Below are 26,361 nucleotides of genomic sequence, written 5' to 3'. Positions count from 1 at the left end.
TTGACGTTGTCCACTCTCACATTCCTGATCTGTGGTCTCCAACATGTATGGATATATTTGAGAAGTTTCCATATTGAGTAAAGAACAATAAAAAGAAATCCTACTATCACTACTGTTTGTTTACGTAGTCTCTGGAGCCAGCCAGAGTGGGCTCATCCAGAGGGGGGCCTTAAAGAGACAGGACTTAAAATGGCCTGTTTTTACATTTTTTACATTTCTAATGCTACTACTGGAAGGAGTCTAGAGTAGCAAAATCGTCAGTATGTTCTGTTCCACACATCTGCACTATAGGGTGTGATGAACATTGCAGCCTCCTCAGTGTTGGGGAGTAACTAGTTAATTGTAATGGCGTTACATAATTAAATTACAAAATAAATGTAATTTTCATTTAATTACATATTTTGTAATGATTACAGTTGGTGATTACAAAGGGGTCACATCCGAATATATTCTTTTCAGTAAAAAGCTTATATTCATTCTGTTGCTTTGCATCTTTTCACCATATAGGATGTATATCATCTTTCTTTCTTTCTTTTGACATATTTCCAGACAACACAGGTCCACACTCAGCAAAGCCTTTGGGACAAATTTGAGTGCAGCATTTGATGATGATAGGTCAGATTTTTTGAGTGACAGATTACAGAAGCATTGCACAGAGGAACAGAAGCCTACCTCAAAAACTAGCTGCTTTTAATTTAGATTAAGATAAAAAAAAAAACAAAAAAAAACAATGGCAAAACAAAGCAGTTTGCTTAAGTTTGTCACAAAAAGACGTTGTGAGCAGCAGGAAAAAGAGAATTCACCTCAAGTTCCACCATCATCCTCAACCCAGACACCTACTCCTGCACCAGTAACGGCATGTACGTGGGTGCTAATTCAGTCATTTCCCCAATTTAGCACTTGATTCCTCAATGACAACAACCAATAACTGACTGAAGCATTGGACTATAATGAAATAATATCAGTGTTGAAAACCAAGCCCCGTTGTCTCCTGCTGTAATCATCAAATTAAGCTAACTTATAATTTTGGACTGTAGTAGCTTATTCTCTATTCAATATTATTGTTTATTGGGTATAGTTTTTGTTGGGTGTACAATTGGATTTTATGCTGATGTTTCTGCATCTTCTATCTGTGTGTGTGTGTGTGTGTGTGTGTGTGTGTGTGTGCGTGTGCATGCATGTGTGTGGCTTGTGGCTGATGTTCAAGTGTCATTGTGGTGCTGGTGTACCTCTATCCATACACTTAATTAATGATTCTGTTAGCTGTGTGTGTGTGTGTGTGTGTGTGTGTGTGTGTGAATATGTGGCCGCCGTGCCAGCCTATGCGATGCTGTTAATGTTTGTCTTGGTGCCTATAATGCTACCTCTGATGATGTATAGACTATGATTAAACTGTGGTGCATTCAGGCAAGTATAGTTGTAATGGCCCATTTTGGTTAACATGTGCGTTTCAGAACGTAAAAAGTATGATTGGTCTTGGATGGGCTAGGCCCATCTGATTTTCTCTGTGCCCACCCACACTGTGATTTCTGCCCACGATACTGGCTAACAAGCAGCTGTCTCTATGTCTAGACAGGCTCCTTTCATTTAGCAGTATGCGCTCAAATTAGCTTTATTTCCCAGTTTCAAATATTTGTTAGAAAAGCAATCAAAAAGTAATCAAATGTTATAAGTTACATTACTTTGATGATGTAATTAAAATAGTTACATTACTTATTAAATTTTTTCACAGGGTAACTCCTAATCTACAACCTATTACATTTCAGAAGTAACATTTCCAACACTGCCATTACTGTAGTGTAAGAATGGACAGACACGTATGAGTGTGTTAGTGAGTGCATTACCATTTTCAAACTGTCACCATAGTGATGGGCCAGTTCATTCAACTGCATTTCCAGCTCTCCAGCCTCCTGCTTCACTGCTCGCCTCAGTTCTTCTATGTCTCGAACGTTCTCTCTGCATGAGCACAAACAAACCCACACACACACACACAAACACACAAACCCTTGGTGTTTTTTGTGATTCTTTGGTCTGTTTGACTTATATCTGAATCTATTTTTTTTTTGTTTTCTTGCCTTGATTATGTGTCTTTTTTATGCACTTTGAAGTAAAAAATCTTCCTCATTGCAAGTACATTTAAAGAGAATAATATATTGTTACAACAACAGCAGTTCATTATTTGGTTCTGTAAAAGGGAGAACACACTGAGTGGGTTCACTAACTTAAAAGAATGAATTAGATAAAAATTTGATTTTAGAATTTTAACATACGTATTTCACCTATGCAATTTGTATTGTCATGTCTCTCTTCTATTTTGAAGACAGTCACGTGTACATTAAGTAAAATCTCAACAAATTATTCCTCATAAAAGTAATGTATAAATAGTGAGTTATTGGACATCTTTTAAAACATGAACATGGAAGCTGATGAGGTTACACAACACAACTGCTAAAAATGTATCACATACACTATATATTATTTATTTACTCTTATAAAACCTACAGTACATTACCTGTTCCTGATAACAACCAACCCTTAAATGTCTCAGATATCATTTCAGTTGATTTTATTTAAAAAAAAAAACACTATTCACAGCTGAGTTTTAAAATATCAACAGTGAGCTTGGAGATCATTTGGACTTGGTTGTGCTATTAGGAGCTGATGTAGAACTGGAGGGTAACTAGCAGTTTGTGTGGAGAGGTTGTTTAACAAGGAGATTTATATATTGCTATTTTGTAGCCCCTCTTCCATTTCCATGCCACACGCTTCATGTAGTGTATATGTCAGGGTCAGAGAACTTCAGAAACTAAAGCCTGCACTTGTAATGATCAAATATAGCCTCATAAAATACAGGTGTCAGAATGTTGTAGCCTTAATGCTGACACTAGTGGAAGCTGAAGTCAACACATCAGAGTCCAAAGCTTTATAAACTACAGTGTGTACCTATCCTGCTCAGAGAGAGCACTGTAAACTGCAGCCTGGTCCTCGGAAAGCTGCTCCTCCATGTTGCTGAGCACAGAGCGAAACTGCTGCAGACACAGCATCATCTCCTCCAACTCACTCAGAGAGTACTGTGGAGAAGAAGTGCAAGCGTTACCTTTCAGCACCACATTCCCAGATAATGGAAAATATGAAAATTCTAGAACAATACAGAATTTTTAAGCATATTTACATTATATGATGTGTGTCCAAATAAAGGATCTACATTATACGGATATAAGACTTGGTGCTTTTTTCTCTCAGTGCCCTGTAACTGCATTGTTTTATTCTTCTGTTTATTGATCCTTTGTAGCTTTTTTATTTCCTATTTTATTTCATTCATTTAAAATCATATGTATACAGTATATATTTTTATATTACTTTGTGTTCATTTTATGTGCTGTCTTAATGACTTTTTATGTCTTATGTAAAGCATTTTGCATGTAAAGCAATGGAATTGCCTTGTTGTTGAAATGTCAGGTAAATCTCTCTGTATTTCACAGTATACCAGAGGTTTTAATCTGGTTTCTGGTTTGATATTCAGCAAAGGCCGGATGAATGCATCCTGCACATGTGCCAGTCAAACGGCTAACTTCCAGTTAACCCTCCTCTTACTTGGATGGGGATAAAATAATTTAATCATGCAGCTCTTCTAGACTTTCCAAATGTTATTGGACCAAATGGATAAAATTCTGATAGTGAAACAAGTCAAAACAATTTATCCACCGTTTTACAGCTGCAACAGTAGCAGCGGAGTAGGCTACGGTGGAGCCTGAGACATAAGCACCTGTTGACAGTGTTTTTGTAATTACTCCCATTGCCAGAAGGGGGAGACAAAAGTCCTGCACAGTATATGTCTGAATTCATATGCTGAACATATTCATAGTTCACATTACATGAAGTCGTTTTCCTACAGCATCATTACTTTCATGCACATTACAAGTGATCCTGATGACTTTCTTATATGAATATTTTCCATACAAACAAGAGACTATAACAAGGAGTAAATGTTGAATTAAGTTTAGAATTAGTATTGTTACTGAGGTGACTCTATTGAAACATTTCAATACAAGGCAGATATAAGAAATAAATGGTAAACAGACCACTCAAAGCGCTTTTACACTACAAATCATATTCACCCAATTACACACATTCATATGCTGAATGGGAACAGGGGCTACCATGCAAGGTCCCAACCTGCCCATAAGAGGAAACTAACCATTCACACACATTCATACACTGATGGCACAGCCACCCCATAATTTGGGGTTAAGTATCTTGCCCAAGGACACATCAGCATGTAGACTGGAGGAGCCGGGAATCGAACCACTGATCTTCCGATTAGTGGATGACCTGCTCTACTTCCTGAGCCACAGCCACCCCATAAGCATTTTTCTCTTCTATATTTCAATATAAATTCACCACACTGTTAATTTGAGTGTCACTTATGTATGTTGCTGAATAAATTGAATTAAAGAGAGAAAGGACAAGTATGGAGAGTAGAGGACAGAATGAAGAGAGAGCTCCACACATGGAAATAAGATATTCATATGTAAATAAGGTCCTGGATCTGAAAGGCCTTCATCTCAAGAACTATGGTAACATGACAACAAACACACTGTTTATATCAAAGTGCAAACATCGTGACTCATTTGAAGATGGACACGTCATAGTTCACCGCTTGCTCTTGTTTTTGAAAAGAGAAAATCAAGAATCATAGTTTCACTGTCGAGAATGATGATGATGAGCTTTGTCATTGTGGTTTATTTTCTAAATAGCTTTATGCCTTTGCAGGAGTTCTTGTAATTTAACTATATTCGTCCAGATATAGAATTCATCACATACAGTGTGGCATTTACACATATTCAACCTGAAGCACAGTTGCTTATCAATATGCATAAAATCCATGAAAAGAGTTTTGAATACAAATCCACTTTACCACCTCCTTAGGTGGGTCAACTTGTGGTCTGGTTTGTCTGTCATATGATTGGGTCAAATGCACGGTGACTGCCTGGTCAATGTACCACATCATACACTGGGACTGTGTTTGAAAGGAGCATTAACATCAGCCTTAGTCTGTAGACTAATTTACCAGCTGATTAATATATTGCACTCTCTTGGGATGCTGCCATGACTGCAGTTGAACAAAGTGGCAGCTACCACAACTTGGGGCTGAAGCCAATGTGGAAGTCCCTTAAAGTGCAATACCACTAACTGCTGCTAAATGCTGGCTCCAATAGACTCCCATTCAAAAAGCAGCAACTTCTCTCTAGAAATACTAGAAATAAGTCAGCAATTTCAATCAACGACTCATTATGGTCTCAATCTATAAATTCATTAAGTGTGTTAGTGGTCATTTTAGAAATTATTGCTCCGTTAATAAGACTTGAAGACCTATAGTAGCTTTGATGTCTGCCGCATGGGCATTGATTGACAGCTGTGATTGACAATTGGCTCACTTGCTGCTCTCCCCGGCTCCAGGACTCACCCTAAGTTGGACTATTGTTGCAATATTTCACTAAGTTTGATTTGACTTAACAATGGTAACTGGCGGCTGTGGCTCAGGAGGTAGAGCGGGACGTCCACTAATCGGAAGATTGCCAGTTCAATTCCTGGCTCCTCCAGTCCACATACCGATGTATCCTTGGGCAAGACACATAACCCCAAAATCGCGCCTGATGGCTGTTCCATCAGTGTGTGAATGGTTAGCTTCCTCTGATGGGCAGGTTGGGACCTTGCATGGTAGCCCCTGTACCCATTCAGTGTGTGAATTGATGAATGTGATTCGTAGTGTAAAAGCCCTTTGAGTGGTTGGAAGACTAGAAAGGCGCTATACAAGAACAGTCCATTTACCATTTACCTGCCGTGTTAGCATAATTTAGCTAAAGTAGCTAATGTTAGCTCAAGTGTGCATTGCTCAGTGTTTCCAAGGTAGCAGGGCATGTGTCCAGATCATGAAAGGCAACACTCACACTCTTTATATGAAAGGTCCAGGCTCAAAATGGAAAAACTGGCACTGACCATAAGCTGCAAATCTGGGCTGCACATTGGCCCATATTTATATACAGGCTATGGGTTGAACAGAACATGTTTTCAGTGACAATGAAAGCAGATACAGTATGTTTGGGTTGGCAATCGCCCTTTTTGACAGAGAGTTAGCCTATAGTAATGTGGAAGTTTTTCAGTGTCAAAACACTAGTGTTAAATTGGTTATAACACAGGCTTTGGAAAAAAAGTTCTTACATAGCTAACAAGAGTGTGGCACACTGGCATTCCTACGGGCTTAAATTAGAGTCATATGTATTGTAGCTGTGTATCACCATATCTGACTGTGTGAAAACATTTTGTATGAGTACATTCAAATGTGTGAATGTGTACAAATGTTTTGATTTTGACTGTGTAAAAAATATCCAAATAAATACATTTAATTTTTTAATCTGCAGGGAGATTTGTAACCATCTAAACAATTGTATGATATTTAGTGAATGAATGAAAAAGATTTGCACATATATAAAATTCTAACTATTAGAGACAAAATTCATCACCTCCTGCCCTTAACAGGCACCAATTTATCCCTAAACACAGGAACCTTAGAAACAGCTGTAAAACCTGATACATATTTAGACTGTTTTTCTCCAATTGACCTTCCCAAACTAACTTCAACGATTTCTTCATCTAAACCATCAACCTGTCTCTTAGCCCCCATCCCAACTACACTGCTTAAGGAAGTCTTATCCTTAGTAGGGGTGTGCCCGAATACAAATACGTTATTCAGCAAAGCACAAATAGGGGTTTTCTTTATGAATATTTGTTTCATACAAATATTAAAAAAATTATTTGTTTTTGGGAAGAAAAAAAACATGTCAAATACCGGCGTGCAGGTCAGTTACATTGCTCTCAGTCTCTGTCCACGTCTATCAGCAGGTCTCAACAAGGGGAGTCACATCCACCTGCTACATGACACACATTTCCTAAACTGGACATCACTCCCGGCGTTGGGGATGTTCCCCAGAGATAAAGCTGAGCTACTGACACATGCAAAGTGCTCCCAAGGGAATCCATACCCTCTTGTTCCCCTTTTCCTTTCCACAAAGTTAGGTTGTAAAAAATAGGCAATGAATGAAAAGTGCAAAGCAATAATTGCCTTTGAGGTTGTTCTCTACACGTTACATGGTGTGCTGTCTCTCTGTTCTGGGTGTACAAATAAGTAGAGGTCAGTCCGCACTGAAAAGCCCACTGAGATAGTCTGTGTGCATACTAACTTCCACACCAGGTGCTCAAGCTGTAAAGACTGATAATTACACCTTGAGGTGGACGGGCAGTCCACGCCTTTACTTGAAGAGTTTACCAACTTTTATGTAAACAGTGTCACGGCTCTTGTCAATCAGATGGAATTGTCTTTTTAGTGAGCGCACTTCTCAGTAGTGAGCGCAGTCATCTATGATCTTGGAGACTCCAGTTCGAGACCCGGTGTGGGTCATTTTAGCCAACTATAGACTTATATCTAATCTTCCCTTTCTTTCTAAGATCCTTGAGAAAGCAGTCAGGAATCAGTTGTGTGACTTTCTACATAACAGTTTATTTGAGGATTTTCAGTTAGGATTTAGAGCGCATCATAGCACAGAGACAGCACTAGTGAAAGTTACAAATGATCTCCTAATTGCATCAGACAAAGGACTTCTCTCTGGACTTGTCTTGTTAGATCTTAGTGCCACATTTGACACCATTGACCATCACATCCTATTACAGAGACTAGAATATTTAATTGGCATTAGAGGAACTGCATTAAGCTGGTTTGAATCCTATCTATCAGATCGATTTCAGTTTGTACACGTTCCACAAGGTTCTGTGCTTGGATCAAGACTATTCACTTTATATATGCTTCCTTTAGGTAATATTATTTGGAAACACTCCATAAATTTTCATTGTTATGCAGATGATACCCAGTTATATTTATCAATGAAGCCAGATGAAACCAATCAGTTAATGAAACTCCAAGCATGCCTTAAGGACATAAAGACCTGGATGACCTGCAATTTTCTGCCACTAAACTCAGACAAAATTGAAATTATTGTGCTTGGCCCAAAACACCTTAGAAATACATTACTTAATGATATAGCTTCTCTAGCCTCCAGCAGCAGTGTAAGGAATCTGGGAGTTATCTTTGATCAGGATATATCCTTTAACTCCCACATATAACAAATTTCAAGGACTGCCTTTTTTCACTCACGTAATACAAAAATCAGGCACATCCTATCTCAAAAACATGCAGAAAATCTAGTCCACACATTTGTTACTTCTTGGCTGGATTACTGCAATTCCCTAGTATCAGGCTGCCCTAACAAGTCTCTGAAGACTCTCCAGCTGGTCCAGAATGTAGCTGCACATGTAATGATAAAAACTAGAAAAAGAGATTATATTTCTTTGCTGCATTGGCTTCCTGTAAAATCCAGAATAGAATTTAAAATCCTTCTCCTCACCTACAAAGCCCTCAATGGTCAGGCACCATCATATCTTAATGAGCTCATAGTACCCCATCACCCCACTAGAACACTGCACTACCATAGTGCAGGCTTACTTGTGGTTCCTACAGTCTTCAAAAATAGAATGGGAGGCAGAGCCTTCAGCTATTAGGCCCCTCTCCTGTGGAACCATCTTCCAGATTTGGTCCGGGGGGCAGACACCCTCTCTACATTTGTTTTGTTTCTTTTCACACATTCAGATATGTTGATAAACAGCTACAATACATATAACTCTAATTTAAGCCCATACATTCCCTGATCTGTTGGTTTTTGTCATTCCACTTAAAATGCAAGCTTGAGGATTTAATGGAGATGAATTAAAGTGAAATTAATTTCATGGAGCAGAGATTAACATTGTTTTTGGAGCAGCTAACGGCACAGACTGGTGTTGGCAATTCGCAACTGAGGACATCTAGCTAGCTGTCAGTTTAAAATTTGATGAAATTTCAGTGAAAACTTTATGTTTTAGATTAAAACCTTTATTTCAATGGTAATTTCATGTCATGACTAATGTAACAGTTTAATAGGATCACCTGGTTATTTATTTTTGAAATATTACATATGTATTATGTTGTTAATACATAGTTGTCACTGAATTAATGGCAGCTGGTTTATTTCTGCCTTCAACCCACATTAAGCACATTGAGTTTACGCTTGTGCTATATAAATAAATTTTACTTGACTTGACTTCAACCCAGTTGTGTCCTTACATTGAAGACTGAATGATGAGATTAAAATATGCAGGCAACTTTTAAAGGATATTCTGCTTGTCTATAGACAGACTGGAAAAAATATTTTTAATTTTTTACATGGCTTACACAGAAAGACTCAAGACTTACTTATACATCTACTTATAGATGTACTGAATGTCATGTGGTCATTTTCAGTAGCACCAGAGGTCAGTGATAGACAGCTATGGTTGTAAGCTATCAGTGTGAAACGTGTTTATCTAAATGCATGAACACAGAGTAGTGTATGTATTACTCACAGGAATGTTTCCCAGTGTGTGCTGTGTGGTATAACTGTTGTGAGTACAGGAGGTACACTGGTGATCACAGGAGCAGCAGCACACCATGGTGGCTGCCTGATGGGCCTCCCCTAGCTTCTCCTCATCTTCGTTTCCATTCCTGTCCAGCTCTTCATCTTCATCAGGCGACAGCCCTGTATCCATAGATACTGACACAGTCTGGTAATTTCTAGCCAACCCAGGGAGGCAGTCATGTGACTGACAGTCTGTAGACAGCAGAGGGAAAGATGGAGACGAAGAGAAGTCTCCATGTGACAACTTCTTGGTAAGAGTGTTTCGTTGAATGTGCAGATCTGTCCATGACTGGACAGCACGGAAAGGGGTGGAGGTATCCAAAGGGAGAACACTAGGGAGAAGGGTGTGTTTTGAGTCAGTCACGTAGGGAACATCCTTCCTGTGGACAATGTGAGAAGATGGAGATGAAGACATCTGGACAGAAACAGAGCGGCTTGATGGCTTAAGACTGGGGGGTGTGGAGAAGGATGAAAATGGAGCTAGAGCCAAGGAGGTATCTGAGGAGACAGTTTGCTTTGTGAGTGAAACCACATTTGTTAATGAAGCCTGCCCAGTGTCCATTGTTGTTGAGGATGACGATGATAAAGGTGTAGCTTTACCTGTGGATGAGAATGAATCTAGAACTGCTGAGCCTCTGGGGAACAGAGTATTCTCAGGATATGCATCTGAACTCTCAATGCTGCCTGACTCTCCAAGTACAGGGGTCGTACTGGAAACCTGGATGGGTTCTGCCCAGTAGACTCGCCCTTCAGTATCAATCTGCTGAAAAAATGCATCCACGTCTCCATATTCGCCTTCCGAGCCATCCACTGAGGTTTCGAACACCAGATCTAAGCTCTCTATCTCGATCAGATCAGACGCCTCCACTTCAGTTCTGCTGTGTGCCTCTTGAGCTTCATCATGTAAAACTAAATAACTTCTGGGTGACTTACTTTCTGTGTTATCAATTTCCACTTGAGAGACTTTGCTAAACTCTTCTTGTTTGGTTTCAGCTGAAAGCTCATGCAAACTACAGGAGGGGACCTGTGGACCTATTTCTGTTTCGTAACATACTTCCTCAGAGACTAATCTAGAACCTTCTGACAGACTTGCAGAACTCTCTGTATCTGAGATGTAAACAGACTCTTGAGTCTGCACAGTGTAAGAATGTCTCTCATCCTCTCCCTCTCCTTTTTCATTTCTCTGAAGGGTATCCTCTAAGTCCATAGAGAGGTGATCCATCTTAATATGAATAACATCTTGGACAGGAGAGGCTGGAGCAGGGTCTGTGTTATCATCATGAGGACATGGTCTGTCCTGTTGAGAGATGGACTGCTCTGGCTCTGTCAGGTTTGAAATTCTTCCAACAGCTGAATCTATCAGACCATCTGGATCATGCGAGGGTGACGACAGAGCAGGCTGACAAACTGGAATGGTTTGGTTAGGAGAAAGGTGAGGCAGTGTGGGACAATCCTCATCAGACTTAGAGGAGCCCAGAACAAGAGAGGATGGAGCTGAGGGATCCTCCTTGTCTAAGGGAAAGGAGAGAGAAGAAGGTGTTTCTTCCTCTTCTTTTTGTGTATCGGTAGGTGGTTCAGAGAGGTCTATTCCATCTGAAACTGGGAAAAGGGAATCTTTTTCGTTGTCCTCTGGACACTTTAAGGGGGACTCAATTATTGGGGGAAAGGCTAAAGAGGGTGGATTATGAAAATCAGGTAAAGAAGGGGAAGGGAAAACCTCCATTTGTTCTGACCGAGTGTCTCCTCGACCCCCAGAGGGGGGGTCAGACTGTGTTGAAGATGTAGCAATTGAGACAGAAGAATCCAGATTTAGGGAAGAAGGGGGAGAGAGGGCAGTTTTAAACTCCTCTGACCCTCCAATCACTGAGGCATCCTGAAAGGGGGGAGATGTAGAGGGGAGGAAGGTAAAGGAGGCAGGGAAAGGGAGAGCTGAAGATTGGGAGTGAGTTAGGTTCAGCAACTTAGGTGAGGAAGAGTGGGGAAGAGGATACTCACACACCAATGCAGGCAAAGAAGCAGGGGGGTTAGGTGGAGACTGATTCTGATCTGGTGCTGTCTCCATCTCTGAACTTTGCAGGTTAGATGTTGGGAGACTCGTCGAGACAAGAGATTGGTAAGGGGGGACTAATGGAGGTTCTGGTGAAGTACAGGGTGAGGAAACAAGAGATTTATCAACAGCAGAAGAGATGAAAGATGAGGTAGGGGGAAGAGGAGAAGGAGGAGAAGGAGAGCTTGGCCTCTCACTGCTCTGGCTGTCAGTACTCCCTCCTGACTGGCCTGACAGAGCCTGCAACCAAACACACAACACAGACAGTCAAACAGCAGGACACATTAACTGTTCTATACATAACGTATATACTATATAGAATTGAACTTAAGCCTCATAAAGTTGGGGCTTGTGAGACAAGTAAGTGAAGAGACCTTAAAGAGATCAGGTCCAGGTGACTGCAGCTGAGGGAGGGAGGGAATGAAAGGCTCTTCTAGAAAACCACTGCTGTCTGACTGGCCGCTGTTGGTTCGTATCATACCCCGTACTGCTCACACACACATGAGGAAGGAAAGGAAAAACAAAGGGAAGGAAGAACAGTCCATTATAATCATAACTTAACAACATCCAGTGTATCCAGGCCAAAACTACAGTTTGTGAAGGTTTTAAAGCAACAGCAACATTTTGGGAATGTGGTTGTATTCTTTCTGACAAAGAGGCACACTCAATGGTGAAAGAAGTACTCAGATACTTACTTTACAGTGATGTAAAAGTAAAGTCCTGCATGAAAAATCCTACTTAAGTAAAAGTACATAAGTATTAGCAGCAAAATGCTTTGGATCGGACTTGGCTGTCTGAGAATTAGTGGTGGAAGAAGTATTCAGATCCTTCACATATGTAAAAGTACCAATACAGCAAAAGTCCTGCATGAAAAATCTGTCTTAAGTATTATCAGCTTGATGTAGTTAAACTATTGCAGAAAAAGTAGTGGTTTGGTCCCTCTGACTGATATATTAGTATACATGACTTCATTAGATTATTAATACTGAAGCATCAGTGTTTAAGCAGCATGTTACTGTTATAGCTGCTGGAAGTGGAGTTAGTTTGAACTACCTTATATACAGTCAGCTAATTCAGCCTAGTAGTTCCCAACCTAGGGGTCAGAGCCTCCAAAGGGTCACCAGATAAATCTGAGGGGTCATGAGCTAATTCATGGTAGAGGAAAAAAGAACAAACGTCAAAAGTTCTGATACACAAATCTGTTTTCAGTTTTTGGACTTTTTCTCTAATCTTTGATTTTTGGTAAAATACCAGATAATTTGAACATTTATTAAAATGAAACCATTTGAGAAGTTAAGAGGGAAAATCACTATTTGGTGGAGCTGTTAACAACTCATAGACATCTGAAATGTGACCCCAACTACACACTGCTTTTTGTAAGATGTCAAAAGCCAAAAAGGGTGGGTACCACTGGTTTAATCTTTAACAATGTGTTGTATTTTAAAAGCTTAATGTATTATCTATTGTGTCAGATCTTAATCTGAAAAGTAACCAGTAACTAAAGCTGTCAAATAAATGTAGTGCAGTAGAACATACAATATTTTCCTCTGAACTGTAGTGGAGTGGAAATACTCAAGTTAAGTACAAGTACCTCAAAATTGTACTTAAATACAGTACTTGAGTGAATGTACTTAGATACTTTCCACTACTGGGCACATAAGAGTATATCAGTGTTATGCCTGTGTGGCAGGTACAGAGAGGTTAGCACAAATATAGATAATAAATGTTAGCCTCATCCAGACTTGCTAACACTCCTGTTTTTCCCAAGGTTCTCCTGTATTTCAAGACCCTGTCTCAGCACCCTCCCTTTTGTTGTTTCTCCCGGGAAACTCCCATAATTTGCATGGCCCCTTAAACTTGTTTATGAACAATCGTCATACTTAGATGTGTAAGTTTTGTATGTTTATCTGACGTTACCCAAGTTGTCAGATCGTCAGTGGAACACAATCTACACACATAACCCAAATACTACATACAATTTCAACCCATCTGTCTTTGCAACCTGGCAACCCCACAACCTGATTCAAGGGGCGTGTGTGCAGCTGCTTACTGTGCAGGCTGGTCAGCAGCTGCCAAGTTGGCCACATATAATTAAGTCTTTTTAGTGCATGTAACCTGGAGGAGTAAGAAAGCCACACATGCATACTCATACTCCTTTATACATACATACTTACAAGCATACAACAACGACACACACATAAACTCTGAAGCAAATGCATACATAGACACACTTATAATATCTGGCAGGTGTAAACCTGGAGGAGATTATGTGTTTGGTTGCATGTGTGTGTGTGTGTCCGTGTGTGTGTGTGTGTGTGTGTGTGTTTGTGTATCTGTCCACTATTCTATGCATTTTAAAGAAAATTGAGACTTGTTTACTTATTTTTTTTACTATCCACAACCCCCCCACTGCAGAAGAGAGAGAGAGAGAGCATAAGGCAGGTAAACCAATAAGAGCTTATTCTAACACACATTTGTAGTGTATCATTAAAATTTTAGACCTTAAGTATGTAAGAGAAAAGTACAACTGGTAAAACAGCTTGCTCTGTCATGAACCCTGTGGCATGCTGTTTAATGATCTCAATATGAAAATGGACTTACTAACGCATCTAATGACATTGCATTCCTGTCTTAACGCATTTCTGCATCAAGACAGATTGTCCCATGATGTTGAAACTGTATGCAAATGCATTGCATATTCATGTGCACTTGAACTGCGTATGTTAAAACACACTCTGCAAAGCCAAAGGATCTGCCTGTAAAATCTCAAATATACATGTGACGAAAAGGTTTGCTTGCCTTTGAGGTGAAAATGAAAATGTTTTCATAAAATGAAAACTGACACACAAAATCCAAAATGGCTGACTTCCTGTCAGGCAACAAAATTTCAAAAAAATGTATTATGTCCAGAATGATGAATTTCATAAACATCAAAGCAACTTTATCCCAACATGGCCCTGCATTTGGGGATGCTGTGGAGTCCGCTGGCCATGCCCAAGCCCAATCACTACAGAACTTTGCAATTTTCACCAGTTCTGATGTGTGTACCAATATTTGTAAATTTTCAAGCATTCCAAGCCCCTCAAAAATGCAATGGCATAGGGGACTAATAATAATTAAAGCTGCAAGCAGGGATGAATGGGCCCTGGTGGCACCTCATGTGCTTCGGAGGGAGTGGCAGCTGTGGTATCAATACTACAACTCCCTGTTTAATGCCCCAAAAAAGTTTATGTCAAGGGCATTCCATGAAAACTAAAAAGCTTCACTATTTGGCATTGCAAAGGTGTTTAGATAATACATACCATATTTGAAATCTCTAAGAGGAGTTTGTTAAAGTACATCACTTGTGAATGGCTTCACTTTAGGAAAAAAATGTGAAGTAGATTCAAAATGGCTGACTTCCTGTCGGAATTAGGGTATGACTCCAAGGGGCCTCTTTTCTCTTGAATGTGTGCCAATTTTTGTGAGTTTTTAGCATCCTAAGCCCCTCAAAAATACAATGATGTACTATAATAATAATAATGATAATAATAATAATAATAATAATCCCTTTGAAATTAAAGCTGCAAGCAGCGATGAAAGGGCCCTTGCACCTCGCATGCATAGGAGGGAGCGGCAGCCATGGAATTGCTACTGGAGGTCTATTAACATGGCTCTGGATTTTCAGGGTTATTGGACCTTGTGTGAATGTGTAAATTATTATTGCAGTACGTGGTGTTGGAGACGACGAAGTGAAATATTATTGCAGCAATACATTTATCAGAGGGCAACTGACATAGATATACATTTTCATGAATATTGGACATTGCATGTAGGAGATAACTATCACTTCCTGTGTCCACTATGTGGTGCTGGAGATTACACATCATTGTGCTGTATATAATGTGTAGACCACACCATGTAAATTTAATGTAAATCAGATGACGTTTGTCATGTAAAGTCGACTTCCTATTATCAGTAGGTGGCGCTATGACTATGACTCAATATTGACATGTATATGTGCTCAGGCCTGGACTCTTATCAAGAATGAGAAATTTGGGGCAGATTGGACAATATAAAGCCGAGTTACAACAACTTCCTGTTTTATGCCCTAAACATGTTTTGGTCGTTCCATGAAAACTAAAAAGCTTCACAATTTACCATCATGAAGGTCTTTAGATGTAATTGATCAATTGACCAATTGAAGTTGCTCAAGTTGAATCTCTAGGAGGAGTTTATTAAAATGCAATGCCTGTCAATGGCTTCACTTTGCGAAAAAAAAGGATCAAATTTAAAGGTAGGGGCTTTGACTTTGAAATATTCTAGAGGTTGCCCTCGAGCCATTTTGCCACACCCATATCAGATATCAAGGTATGCTGCTTTAGATGCATGGGCAAAGTTTTGTGAGTTTTCGAAGACCCCTAGCACATCAAAAATGCTAAAAGTAATTAGGGGGTGCTTTAGAGCCAATGTGCAATGCACAAGCCCAACTGTAATACTAATCGCATTACTTTCTAATTCAAACATAGGTAAAAAGTTTTGAGTTTTTGCGCATCCTAAAGGCCTAAAATGTGTTTGTAGAATGAAAATTCATGCATGAAATCCAAAATGGCTGACTTCCTGTTGGGTGAAAAATTTTGAAAAAAATAAACATTATGTCAAGAATAATGAGAACAGTGAACCCACTGAATTTCATGCACATCAAAGAAACTTTGTTCCAAAATGGCCTTGTGTTTGGGGTTGCTATAGAACCCGCTAGCCACGCCCAAGCCCAATCACTACAGAACTTTGCAATTTTCGTTCTGAAGTGTGTGCCAAGTTTTCGAGCATCCTAAGCCCCCTAAAAAAGCAATGACGTGGGGTACTAATAATAATAATAATAATAATGATAATAATGATAATAATAATACTTTCAAATACAATAGGTTCCTCACACTTTCGGTGCCAGGGACTGTTGGGCCCCTGGCACTGAAACTGTATGTTATGACCACACCATGTATTTTTTATGTAAATCAGGTGACATTTGTCACGTAAGGTCAACTTCCTGTTGTCAGTAGGCTATGACTATGACTCAATATTGACATGTAGATGTGTTCAGGCTTGGACTGTTACCAAGTATGAGAAATTTGGGGCAGATTGGATGACATATAGTAGAGTTACAACAACTTCCTGTTGTTTTGCACATCAAAAATGCTAAAAGTAATTAGGGGGTGCTATAGAGCCGACATTCCAGACCCATGCCCAATTGCAATATCAAATTGAAATACATACTAGTCCGAACATGGGTGCAAAGTTTCGTGAGTTTTTGCTAATAATAATCTTTACAAAAACAATATGTTCCTTCCACTTTCAGTGTCAAGGACCACTGTGCCCTGGCACTTTCGTGTTACGGTCCTATTAATAGCACACAGGTCGGGACTCGTAGTGTAGTGAGGTTACATTGCTGTCTCTGTCCTTCTCCTCTACTCTGTTTTGCTGTCTGTCTCTGTGTATCAGCTATATAAAAAGCTGCAGGTCTGTGTGTCTGGTAGAGCTGAGCTTTGGCTGAGTAGTCAGTGAAGTAATCTGTGGTTGGGGAGACAGGGGTTCGAGAGCTGGTGTGGGAACCTTCCTTTCTTAGAACATAGTTCACTGGGATTTGCAATGTTGAAAATTTTTATCCTCTACAATGTGCAAATAATAACCTGTCATCATTTTGAAGTATAATTAAGAAACCACATCTGAATTTCTCAGTTGAAAGACAGTGTTGCATATCCCAGTGACAAATCTGGAAGTTTAATCAACGTTTTCAAATAGTTGTTTCGAATGTCCTTTCACTGTTGACCACAGCCCTTTTTTTACACATCTTTTCAACAGGAAAATGCTCACTGGGATGTCACTAATGGTTGTTTGGCTTTGTGCGCTGTCATGATGTGTAGGCTTACATGAAATTTTGTTGGATTTGTGTGGTAGGAGGGGATGGCTATCATGTATTTTGTTGTCATATTCCACTACATACACAGTTTGTGTGATGATTTGATTATTTCTAAGGAGGATTTGCATTTTGCTTAAGAATTTAGCTGTGTTTTGTTTTGGTGATAACTCTCATTCTCTCTGTGCTGTTTGCTCATTGCATTGCTAAGGCTGGACTAGCGACTTAATTTTTGTTTTCTTTGTTGAATTGTCATAGGTAACTTTTGCAGCACTATAGAGAGGACACAGTGTAAGCTGGGCTGGTAGTTTGCTTTTTTCCTGACAAGGGAAGGGGAGTCAGAGGGCTACAACTACTACTACTACTACTGGGGCAAAAAATGCTCATACTGCTCAGGACAGATTAAAAACCCATTTTATGTTGTAGCATTTTGGTTAAATTAAGCAGCTTTTGCTTCAGCAACATTCTTGTTTTTGTTCATTAACTTTGTATTTGAAAATGCCTGTGCTACACTGTGATGCACTCTGACGCAGACATCGAGTGAACCCTTTTTCTTTTAAGTGTGTAGTTAACAAATTTGTAATGCATTTTTGTGTTAAAGTATGGGTTAATCATTATCTTAATATGAGGGGTTCTCTTGACACATAGTGATATTGGAATTTTTATCCTGTAAAAGTATATGTTTCCTACCATGTTTAAAGATCGGCCTGATCCCCCTGGGAAAACTGAATGCTCTCTTGTTTTTTTGTTCTGGCTACGGGGCTGTGACCCACCTAAGTTGTCTGCTCCTCCAGCGTAGCTCCCTGTGACACTACTTTCATCAAAACTGTGGATCTGGAATGAGATATGAAATAAGATAACATTAGTAAACTTTGCATGGGAAGTGGTAGTAGCATGATAGTAGATTTGTTTCTCATATTCTGCCCCACTTATTTCAACTCTTTCTCCTATATGCAGTCGCATACATATGTGCTTTGTTGACCTCCTAACTGTCACTATGTAATGTATCTTTCACTATTACAATGTAATAGTGAGGAGGTCAACAAAGCACAAAGCCATCAACTTTGACACTACTGATGAGTTTTGCATAATGTCTGATGTCTGCTGAGACTGTCCTCACAAGAACAGCGATAGCATTACTTGTTTCAGCAAGAGGCCAAAAACAACATGAGGTTAAGTGACAAAGCCCTGTAGCAGCTGTAGGAATTGTGACTCTGGTCAGAGGGAGCAACGGAGGAAACAATGTGACATTATTCTAAGGTGACAGAGGGAGGAGGTCAGGGTGGATGGGTGGTTAAACAAAATTTCAGCCTTTAACATTGGTGATCACAGTTTGTTACCCCTTTCCTACTGACAGTCAAAGCTGGTTTCTTTTAACTTCCCTAAATGTAAGAAAGTTATTATTATTATAAACCATGAAGACGAAGGTCTCCTAACTAGTAATTTTGACCCAAACTATGATGTGATGTTCCCTGGTTCATCTTGGGGTTTGATCTTGGATTAACCTGTATTTCTCCTTCTGCAGGTGATCATTAGTGTAACCTTGAACACCTGAGGGCCCATGGTGTTTCCAGGTTATTTAAGTCTGGCTGCAGCAGGCAGTTCTCTCTGACACTTAGCTGCTGTGCTGCTGCAGCTCTACCTCTGCTGCAGCTCTCTCTGTTTCTCCCTTCACTGTTTGGTTTGGTTATGTTACTTTAGTTATTTACTTTGTTTTTATGCACCTTCACAACACTCACACACATATCCTCCACTCATGCACATTGCACACTTCTGACTTTACTGATTTCCACACCCCATACTTTACATACCTAGTTAATTCTTTATTTGGTTCAATTTGGCTTGATTTTGGTGTAATAAAATATCTTTTTGTTAAAATTTAACACTGATGTGTCTCCCTTTTGTTGTGGCCGTTTGAGCCAGGTCATTCAATTCAATTCAATTCAGTTCAATTTAATTCAATACAATTTTATTTATGTTTATATTTATATGCGCCAAATCACAACGAAAGTCATCTCAGGGCACTTTTCACATAGAGCAGGTCTAGACCGTCCTCTTTAATTTACAGAGACACAACAATTCCCCCATAAACAAGTACTTGGCGACAGCGGTAAGAAAAAACTCCCCTTTAACGACAAGAAACCTCAGCAGCAGAACCCAGCTCTAGGTGGGCAGCCACCTTGACCAGTTCGGTTGAGAAAGAAAGAAGGGGGGGGCAAAATAACAACAATAATAACAATAACAATCACTTTTCCTAACCTAACCACTTTGTTTTTGTGCCTAAACCTAAGCTCACCTTAACCAAAGCATTCAGAAAACAGTGATGACACCCTGCTGATAAGTACATCAGATCAGAAAACACATATGTGTCATTCTGGAGGGCAATGGCCAACAACATAATTTGTCATAGAATTTTGAGGACCTGTTGCTCATGGTTCAAGTATTGATTTTTTCAATATTTAACCAAGACCACCATCCTTTTATAGATTGTTTTAAATTGCCTAAACATAAGCATAAATATATAACTAATACATTAGGAGAAGATATTGGAGGTAAAACCATGGAAAAACATTGATTAATACAAATACAGTATGTCAAATATGAACACACTGCACTTAGGTTCAATCAAAATGTACCATTAAAAACATACTCATGGGCTGTCTTTTGAAGATCTGGTGATATACTGTATATGTTAAGATTTTCCATAGATATTCCAAGATATTCCATGCAGAATGAACTTTAATGTTGTTACTCTTTTCAGTTAGTATTTAGTCATCACTTTATATTGTCTGCAGCATTTTTGATGGTATTATATAAAACCGCAATGGTGATATACTTGGAATGGCAAAAAATAAAAATAAAAAAACATAATTGTGGCCAACATACATCTATATACTGTATATGTCAATGATATATGAATGCAAATCATTGTAGGCACATTTGCACATCATGTATATAAATGGGATTGGTCAGAAAATAGGATATGTTTTGTTAGAATGGAGTTATTGTGACTCAAGTTCAGGAACAAGACCATGTCCCGCTCCCTCTCACTAATTCCTGTGCCTTACTAAGCCAATCACCTGTGTATAACTGTGCATAGGTGTGTTTGACCCTTTTCTCTCCTGTTTGTCTCAGTTCTCATGACCCTCCCCCTCAAACCCCATTCTCCTCCTCTCTCTCCTCTCAGTGGGAGAACATGCAAACTGACAGTGGCTCAGTGTTTAGCACTGTAGCCTCACAGCAAGAAGGTCCTGGGTTTGATCAAAATTAAATTCATAGGAAGAAAGCACTTTTTCTGTATAATCATATGGTGAACAAATATAATATTTCAAAGTAAAGACAGAAATCTTGCATGGTGAATTAGAGTACTTTGGACATTTTGGTAACCAATGGAATCTGTTAATCACTCTGACCACAGCCTCTGCTCTCCACGAGGAAGTATGTTTCCAAGTCTATGGGGAGTAAGTGTTTGGTATTCAAGTTGTATTATTTTATATTATTGTGTTAATGGGACAGTTAGTGTTTTGCTTTTGATGAACTTGCAGTTCGACTTGCCTCTTCCATTTCAAATGATTCCTTGGCCTGCCCTGGACTCTTCTTCCTCTGTAAAAAAGTGTTGGCTGTTAGGGGGTAACCTTCCCTCAGGGGCCTATGTCTGAGTGCTCCCTCTCGGACATTGAAAGAAGCCATGTGAAGCTGGGGGTCTGGACTAGCTCCTTGCTCCTCTACCAGAGGACTGAGACACACAGTCTCCTGAAGTCCAGGTTTGACTCTCTTTAAGAGGATTTTCTCATCTCCAAGGCTGGGTGGAAGCTGCAGTGACCCTGTTGAAGCACTGGGAGGAGTGGTGGCAGGAGGTGTGGTTGGATCCTGGGTGTTAGGGCTGTGGCATATTTGGCTTTGTGACTTCTTCGATGCTCGTCGGAGCAGCATGCCCATGCGCTTCCTCCTCTCCCGAGCCTCAGGGGCCAGGTCTTTCCCCGGCGGTGCTCTGAAAAGGGAGGAAGAGGAGGAAGATCCCACCAAGGAGGAAAAGGCTGTAGTTACCTGCTGGAGAACTTCCAGCTGTCTAAAACGATCTGAAGGCGACAGAGGAGAAGAGAAAAGACAGGTCATGGAACAAGTAACTCACTGAAAACAGTGTCTACAGCATTATCTACTTACTATACCAGATCTGACTTTTCTAAAACCATGATATTTTACCAACAACTAATATCACTGACAGAATGTAAGTATACACCATAACCAACCTAATCCAAACATTAAATCAAAAACACAAGCACCCCACCCCACCCCTCAACAGACATTATGTCTGAAACTGTCAATTAAGAGCAAATTGTAAATTATTTGTTGTTGTTACTAGTATAAGTTATTACACATCCATATAACACTTTTAAAACTGTGTGAGGTACAAATGTGCAGACTAAAAAAACGCTACAATTAAAATCATTAAAAGAAAAAATTAACTGAAAAAAAAAAATTTAGTAAAACAATTTGCCTGTACATGATGTGCATTTGAATATTAGATTTCAATGTACTGTATGTACATGTGGATATTTCTGCCACATGATCTCTAATTAACTATAACAGTTCCTGCAACCATCTTTGAAAATGTGAACCTGTTGCTGATCATGTGATGAGTGAAACTAAGGAAGCAACATGTGCTTGTGCTCTCACAAATTTGTATGCTGTGTTTGACACATGCATACTACATTCAGTTGATGTGGGCATCCCTTGTGTGTGCTGTAATCCTTATTTACACCGGGGTCCACCTACTTTAGTATGTCTGTCTTTGTTTTTCCTGGTTTGGTCCAGGCTCTTTGGTTCCAATGAAGGGAAATCTTGACGCTCCAGCATACAGTGACATTTTGGACAATAGTGTTCTTATAACTTTGTGTCAACAGTTTGTGTTTGGCCCTTCCCTGTTTCAACATGAATGAAAAAGACAATGTGCACAAAGCCAGCTCCATAATGAAATGATGTTCCCAGTTTGATGTGGAGGAACTTGACTTGCCTACACAGAGCTCAGAAGTCAACCCCATCTAACACCTTGAGGATGAACTGGAACACTGACTGTTAACCAGGCCTCATAACCCAACATCAGTATTGGACCTCACTGATGATATTATGTCTAAAGGACCAGAATCTAGGATTTAGTGGCACCTAGCGGTGAGGTTGCAGATTTCAACCGACTGAATACTCCTCCCCTGTCCTGTTTGGTTTGTCCATTCTGGGCTACTGTAAAAACATGACTTTGCAACACGGCGGCCCTGTGGAAGAGGACCTGCTTTCAATTTTTATTTTCATGGGATTAAACACTAATTAAAACATACTTATGAATATTATATTCTGTTTTCTGCTAAGTCCCTCTGCTAGATGCCACTGAATTCTACAGGCTGGACCTGATCTGAGCAAATCCCTGCAACCAGGTTCCAACATCTTGTAGAATGAGACATGAAGGATAAACAAAGTGCATGATGCCAGTATTGGGATGGCATGGTAAATATTGTCATGCATTTATCACTTGACATGCTTTCCACACATGTGTAACACTGGTCATAATGCTAAAACTATGACTTACTGCTGACATCTGGGTTCTCCAGGTCCAACCGGTTCTTCTGGGCCTCCAGAAATACCTGCAGGTTTATTCCTCTTGCCTGAGACTGATGGTTGATGAATCGAGCCGGGATGCGACCAGAGAGGTCAGGTTCATCACAACCGAAGCCCAGATCCAGCAAAACCTCCTCTGGGTCATCATTCCACAGGTTGAGTATGTCCATCACACTGCCAACAGGAGAAGGGCCAATGCAGCATTACTCATACCAGAGTACATCTCACTATGTACTGTACACTAATAAAGTTTCATATGAAGTGTGTGTGTGTGTGTGAGAGAGAGAGAGAGAGAGACAGAGACAGAGACAGAGAAGCAGCGTCTAACCTGAGTGGTCCTGAGTGACCTGAAGTTGCTGAGCTGAGGCTGTTCCACCTGCTGAGAGCTGGACTTGACCTCCTCCACCTAAACAAGTACAATACACAGCAAAGGCTTCACAGTTCCATTCACACGCACTTTTTTCCCCCATGTATTTATTTATGGATTGCTGATATTGTAACCCATTGAATTCCTAATATCACATTTGTATTGAAAAAGGTATATCATCCCAAAATAAGTTAATGATGTTCAAGTTGGTTTCATCATGGAGTAATTTGTCTCAGTCCAAACAGTTTTGACAGTCTAATGATTAAGTTCAAATTGTAATCTGCCTTTTGTAAAAATGCAGTTTACGTAAATCATATATGACTTTTCTGAAAACACCAAGATCAACAATGAATTTCTCCTACTAACAAGTATTGTGTGTGTATCAAAGCCTGATATACAGTACCATACTCCTCTGTGCCATTGACCTCCATTGTTGATCAAAAACTATTAAAAACACATCAATGAGCCACACTATTGCACTGGGTGACATGTTCCTTCATTACCATGAACACATACACTGCAGTTTATTTTGACTCAGTCAAACACACACCATCATGCTGCCACAAATACTCACAAGAGCACAAAATATGGATTAATCCACTGCTGAAAGTAGTCCCCAACAAATGTAATATTTTCTTGTGTTTGTGTAACGTTTGCTGAAGACTACACTGACAAGCTATTTTAGGATATTACTGAACCTAGGGTAGGGAAAGGTAGGGAACTTGTAAAGTAATGAGAAAAAGACCAACAAATTCTTGGTTTTGTTTTTTCATGGGATTTGTTGACAATAAAAAAAGACAGAACCTCAGCCTTATAGTTAAAGGTTAATCTTAATTTTTATTAATTATTGTGGGTTAGACCTACCTAGAGCTGTTTGACAGTGCAGTGATTTTAACGACCAAACTGTAAGATTAATAACTTTTTGTGTTACAGTAACTATGTTACATGTCAGTAACATAGTTACTGACATCTTTTCCATCTTTTGGCAATCAATTGGCTGATTATAACCAATCTTAACTGATGCAACCTTATTTCAAACTCCAACACATTCTACTGCTGCATTGTTCAAAACCAACTGCGCAGCCATGCCCCGTCAGAGAAACTGCAGCCCCCTATCCACGGTGCACAAGATGCAACAGGTCAAATTTCAAAAGTGGAAGATAGATCTTCAAGACATATTTTGAATAACAGCTATTGTGTACTCACATTTTGCTCCTGGTCTTTGTTGATCAGAACCGTCTCTAACCTGTTCTCCTTGTTCTTTTGTACTTACCCCCTCTGCCCTTAGTGATTCATATTTTCTGTACAGCTGTCTAGCATTGTCATAACTTTCCGCCAATCTTTTCCCTTTATATGCAAACTGTGCTGTGTGCTGTGCAGAGGGGGGAGATGAAGCTTATTTGCCTGGTAAATATAACTTGTAGTTACGTGTCTAACTATATGTTCAGGTCCTGAAGCTGTTATCACAGCCTGAACCAACAACTGTCAGTCAAAGACTGATCACAGCAGTATATTACCTTTTAATATTGTTTAATTATTGATCACAGAATATGGATTCTTTCTAAATACAAATAAAAAAAAGACGATATGAAAAAGTGAGTACCATGTCCTTGTAACACTTTCTACAGAGCTCATATATGTACAAACATAACACATTACAGGGAGAGATATTGAAATTTCTTATAATCATTCTGTCCACTTTGCATGAAAGGTTATCAGGTTTCCTCAACATAATGGTGCTCTCTGTAGCCAGATTATCGTTAACGCCTTTATGACAGCTCACTGCTTGCTTCAAGTGAATGTTATGTAATGTACACAAACAAATTCCACTTATCAACCCTTTCAATCTCTAGCTGGAAAAAAATGCTTTTGCATTGTGTTCAATTTATTTTCTTCGCACAGTGTCTTATGAAAACCAATGGTTATTTCAATTATTGACAAGTTTGCAATAACCAATAAATAACATAGACAACTATTTACTACAGTAATATTTTTTTACCATAACATACCATAATAACATGCAAGGAGGGATTACAGCTAGCCAGCCAAGCTTGTTTTGCTTGTAAGGAACAGGACTAATTCATATGATGCCTGACAGTGAGGAACATTCAGCCAGTTCACACATTAGCCTCAATCATACAGTGAGTGGCACTAATAGGATAAATCCCTTCTGTTCTGTTCTTCAAATGTGGCTTGACTAATTCAGGTTACGATGCTATTATCAGGCTAAAAAATCTTGTTAATTCTCATCCAGCTAATTTGGTTCTCTGAAGGCGGATTGAGGATTTATTTGTTAATTCTGGATGAAGTTATCTTGAATAACAAAGGCAATCGAGTACAGAGTTGAAACCATGATAAGCACTCACTCCAACAGTGTTACTGTTGTTATTTTGTTCTACATTGTGCTCCACAGTGTTCCCACTATTTCCACACTGTCATCACTGTTAAACAATTAGATATTACCAGTAACTGTGGTAAGATTGCCGGTGATGTTGCTATGAAAATCAAACCTTAATAAAACATCTCATAAAGCAGCTTTAATTGCATAAATGTGTTTCAGCAAAGTGACTTCAGTGGTTAATCACTTAATAAATTTTAGTGTTTCAAATGTCATATTAAATGCTGTATGTCTTGCCTCCACTGGTCCTTTAACAGTCAGAATCTTTTAGTTAGTTTTAGTACATTTGGATTGGTTCTTTTTTATTTTGTTGTATATTTTATCATGTATGAATAAATGTATGAATACATTTTCATTATGAAAATTTAATTATAATAATTATACCAATAGATCATAATGATTTGTCAGTAACCCCCATGTTCTTATCTAAAATCATAATTACATCAACATTGTTTCATGAATGAGAAAGCAAGACATTTGTATATGAAAATTGAGTTCATGTTTTTA

At 39.3% G+C, this 26,361-nt stretch overlaps 1 protein-coding gene across 4 annotated transcripts in view; it reads right to left on the bottom strand.

Moving 5' to 3' along the window:
* Window positions 1-26,361, bottom strand: part of itprid1 (ITPR interacting domain containing 1) — a 47,515-nt gene that overhangs the window by 7,814 nt on the left and 13,340 nt on the right. For 3 of the 4 annotated variants that reach the window (XM_067577975.1, XM_067577974.1, XM_067577977.1), the window contains 8 exons: window positions 23,418-23,495; window positions 23,061-23,263; window positions 21,035-21,558; window positions 18,253-18,313; window positions 11,964-12,076; window positions 9,490-11,829; window positions 2,944-3,071; window positions 1,845-1,956 (listed from right to left, as the gene is read on the bottom strand). In XM_067577975.1, coding sequence (XP_067434076.1) covers window positions 1,845-1,956; window positions 2,944-3,071; window positions 9,490-11,829; window positions 11,964-12,076; window positions 18,253-18,313; window positions 21,035-21,558; window positions 23,061-23,263; window positions 23,418-23,495 — 3,559 coding nt within the window. The remainder of the gene's footprint in view (window positions 1-1,844; window positions 1,957-2,943; window positions 3,072-9,489; window positions 11,830-11,963; window positions 12,077-18,252; window positions 18,314-21,034; window positions 21,559-23,060; window positions 23,264-23,417; window positions 23,496-26,361) is intronic. The other variant, XM_067577976.1, reaches the window with a different exon arrangement.

The sequence above is a fragment of the Thunnus thynnus genome, chromosome 21 (assembly GCF_963924715.1).
Source record: "Thunnus thynnus chromosome 21, fThuThy2.1, whole genome shotgun sequence".
NCBI classification, from domain to species: Eukaryota; Metazoa; Chordata; class Actinopteri; order Scombriformes; family Scombridae; genus Thunnus; species Thunnus thynnus.
Note: the sequence above shows the minus strand (reverse complement) of the source record. Positions and strands in the feature narration are given on the sequence as shown.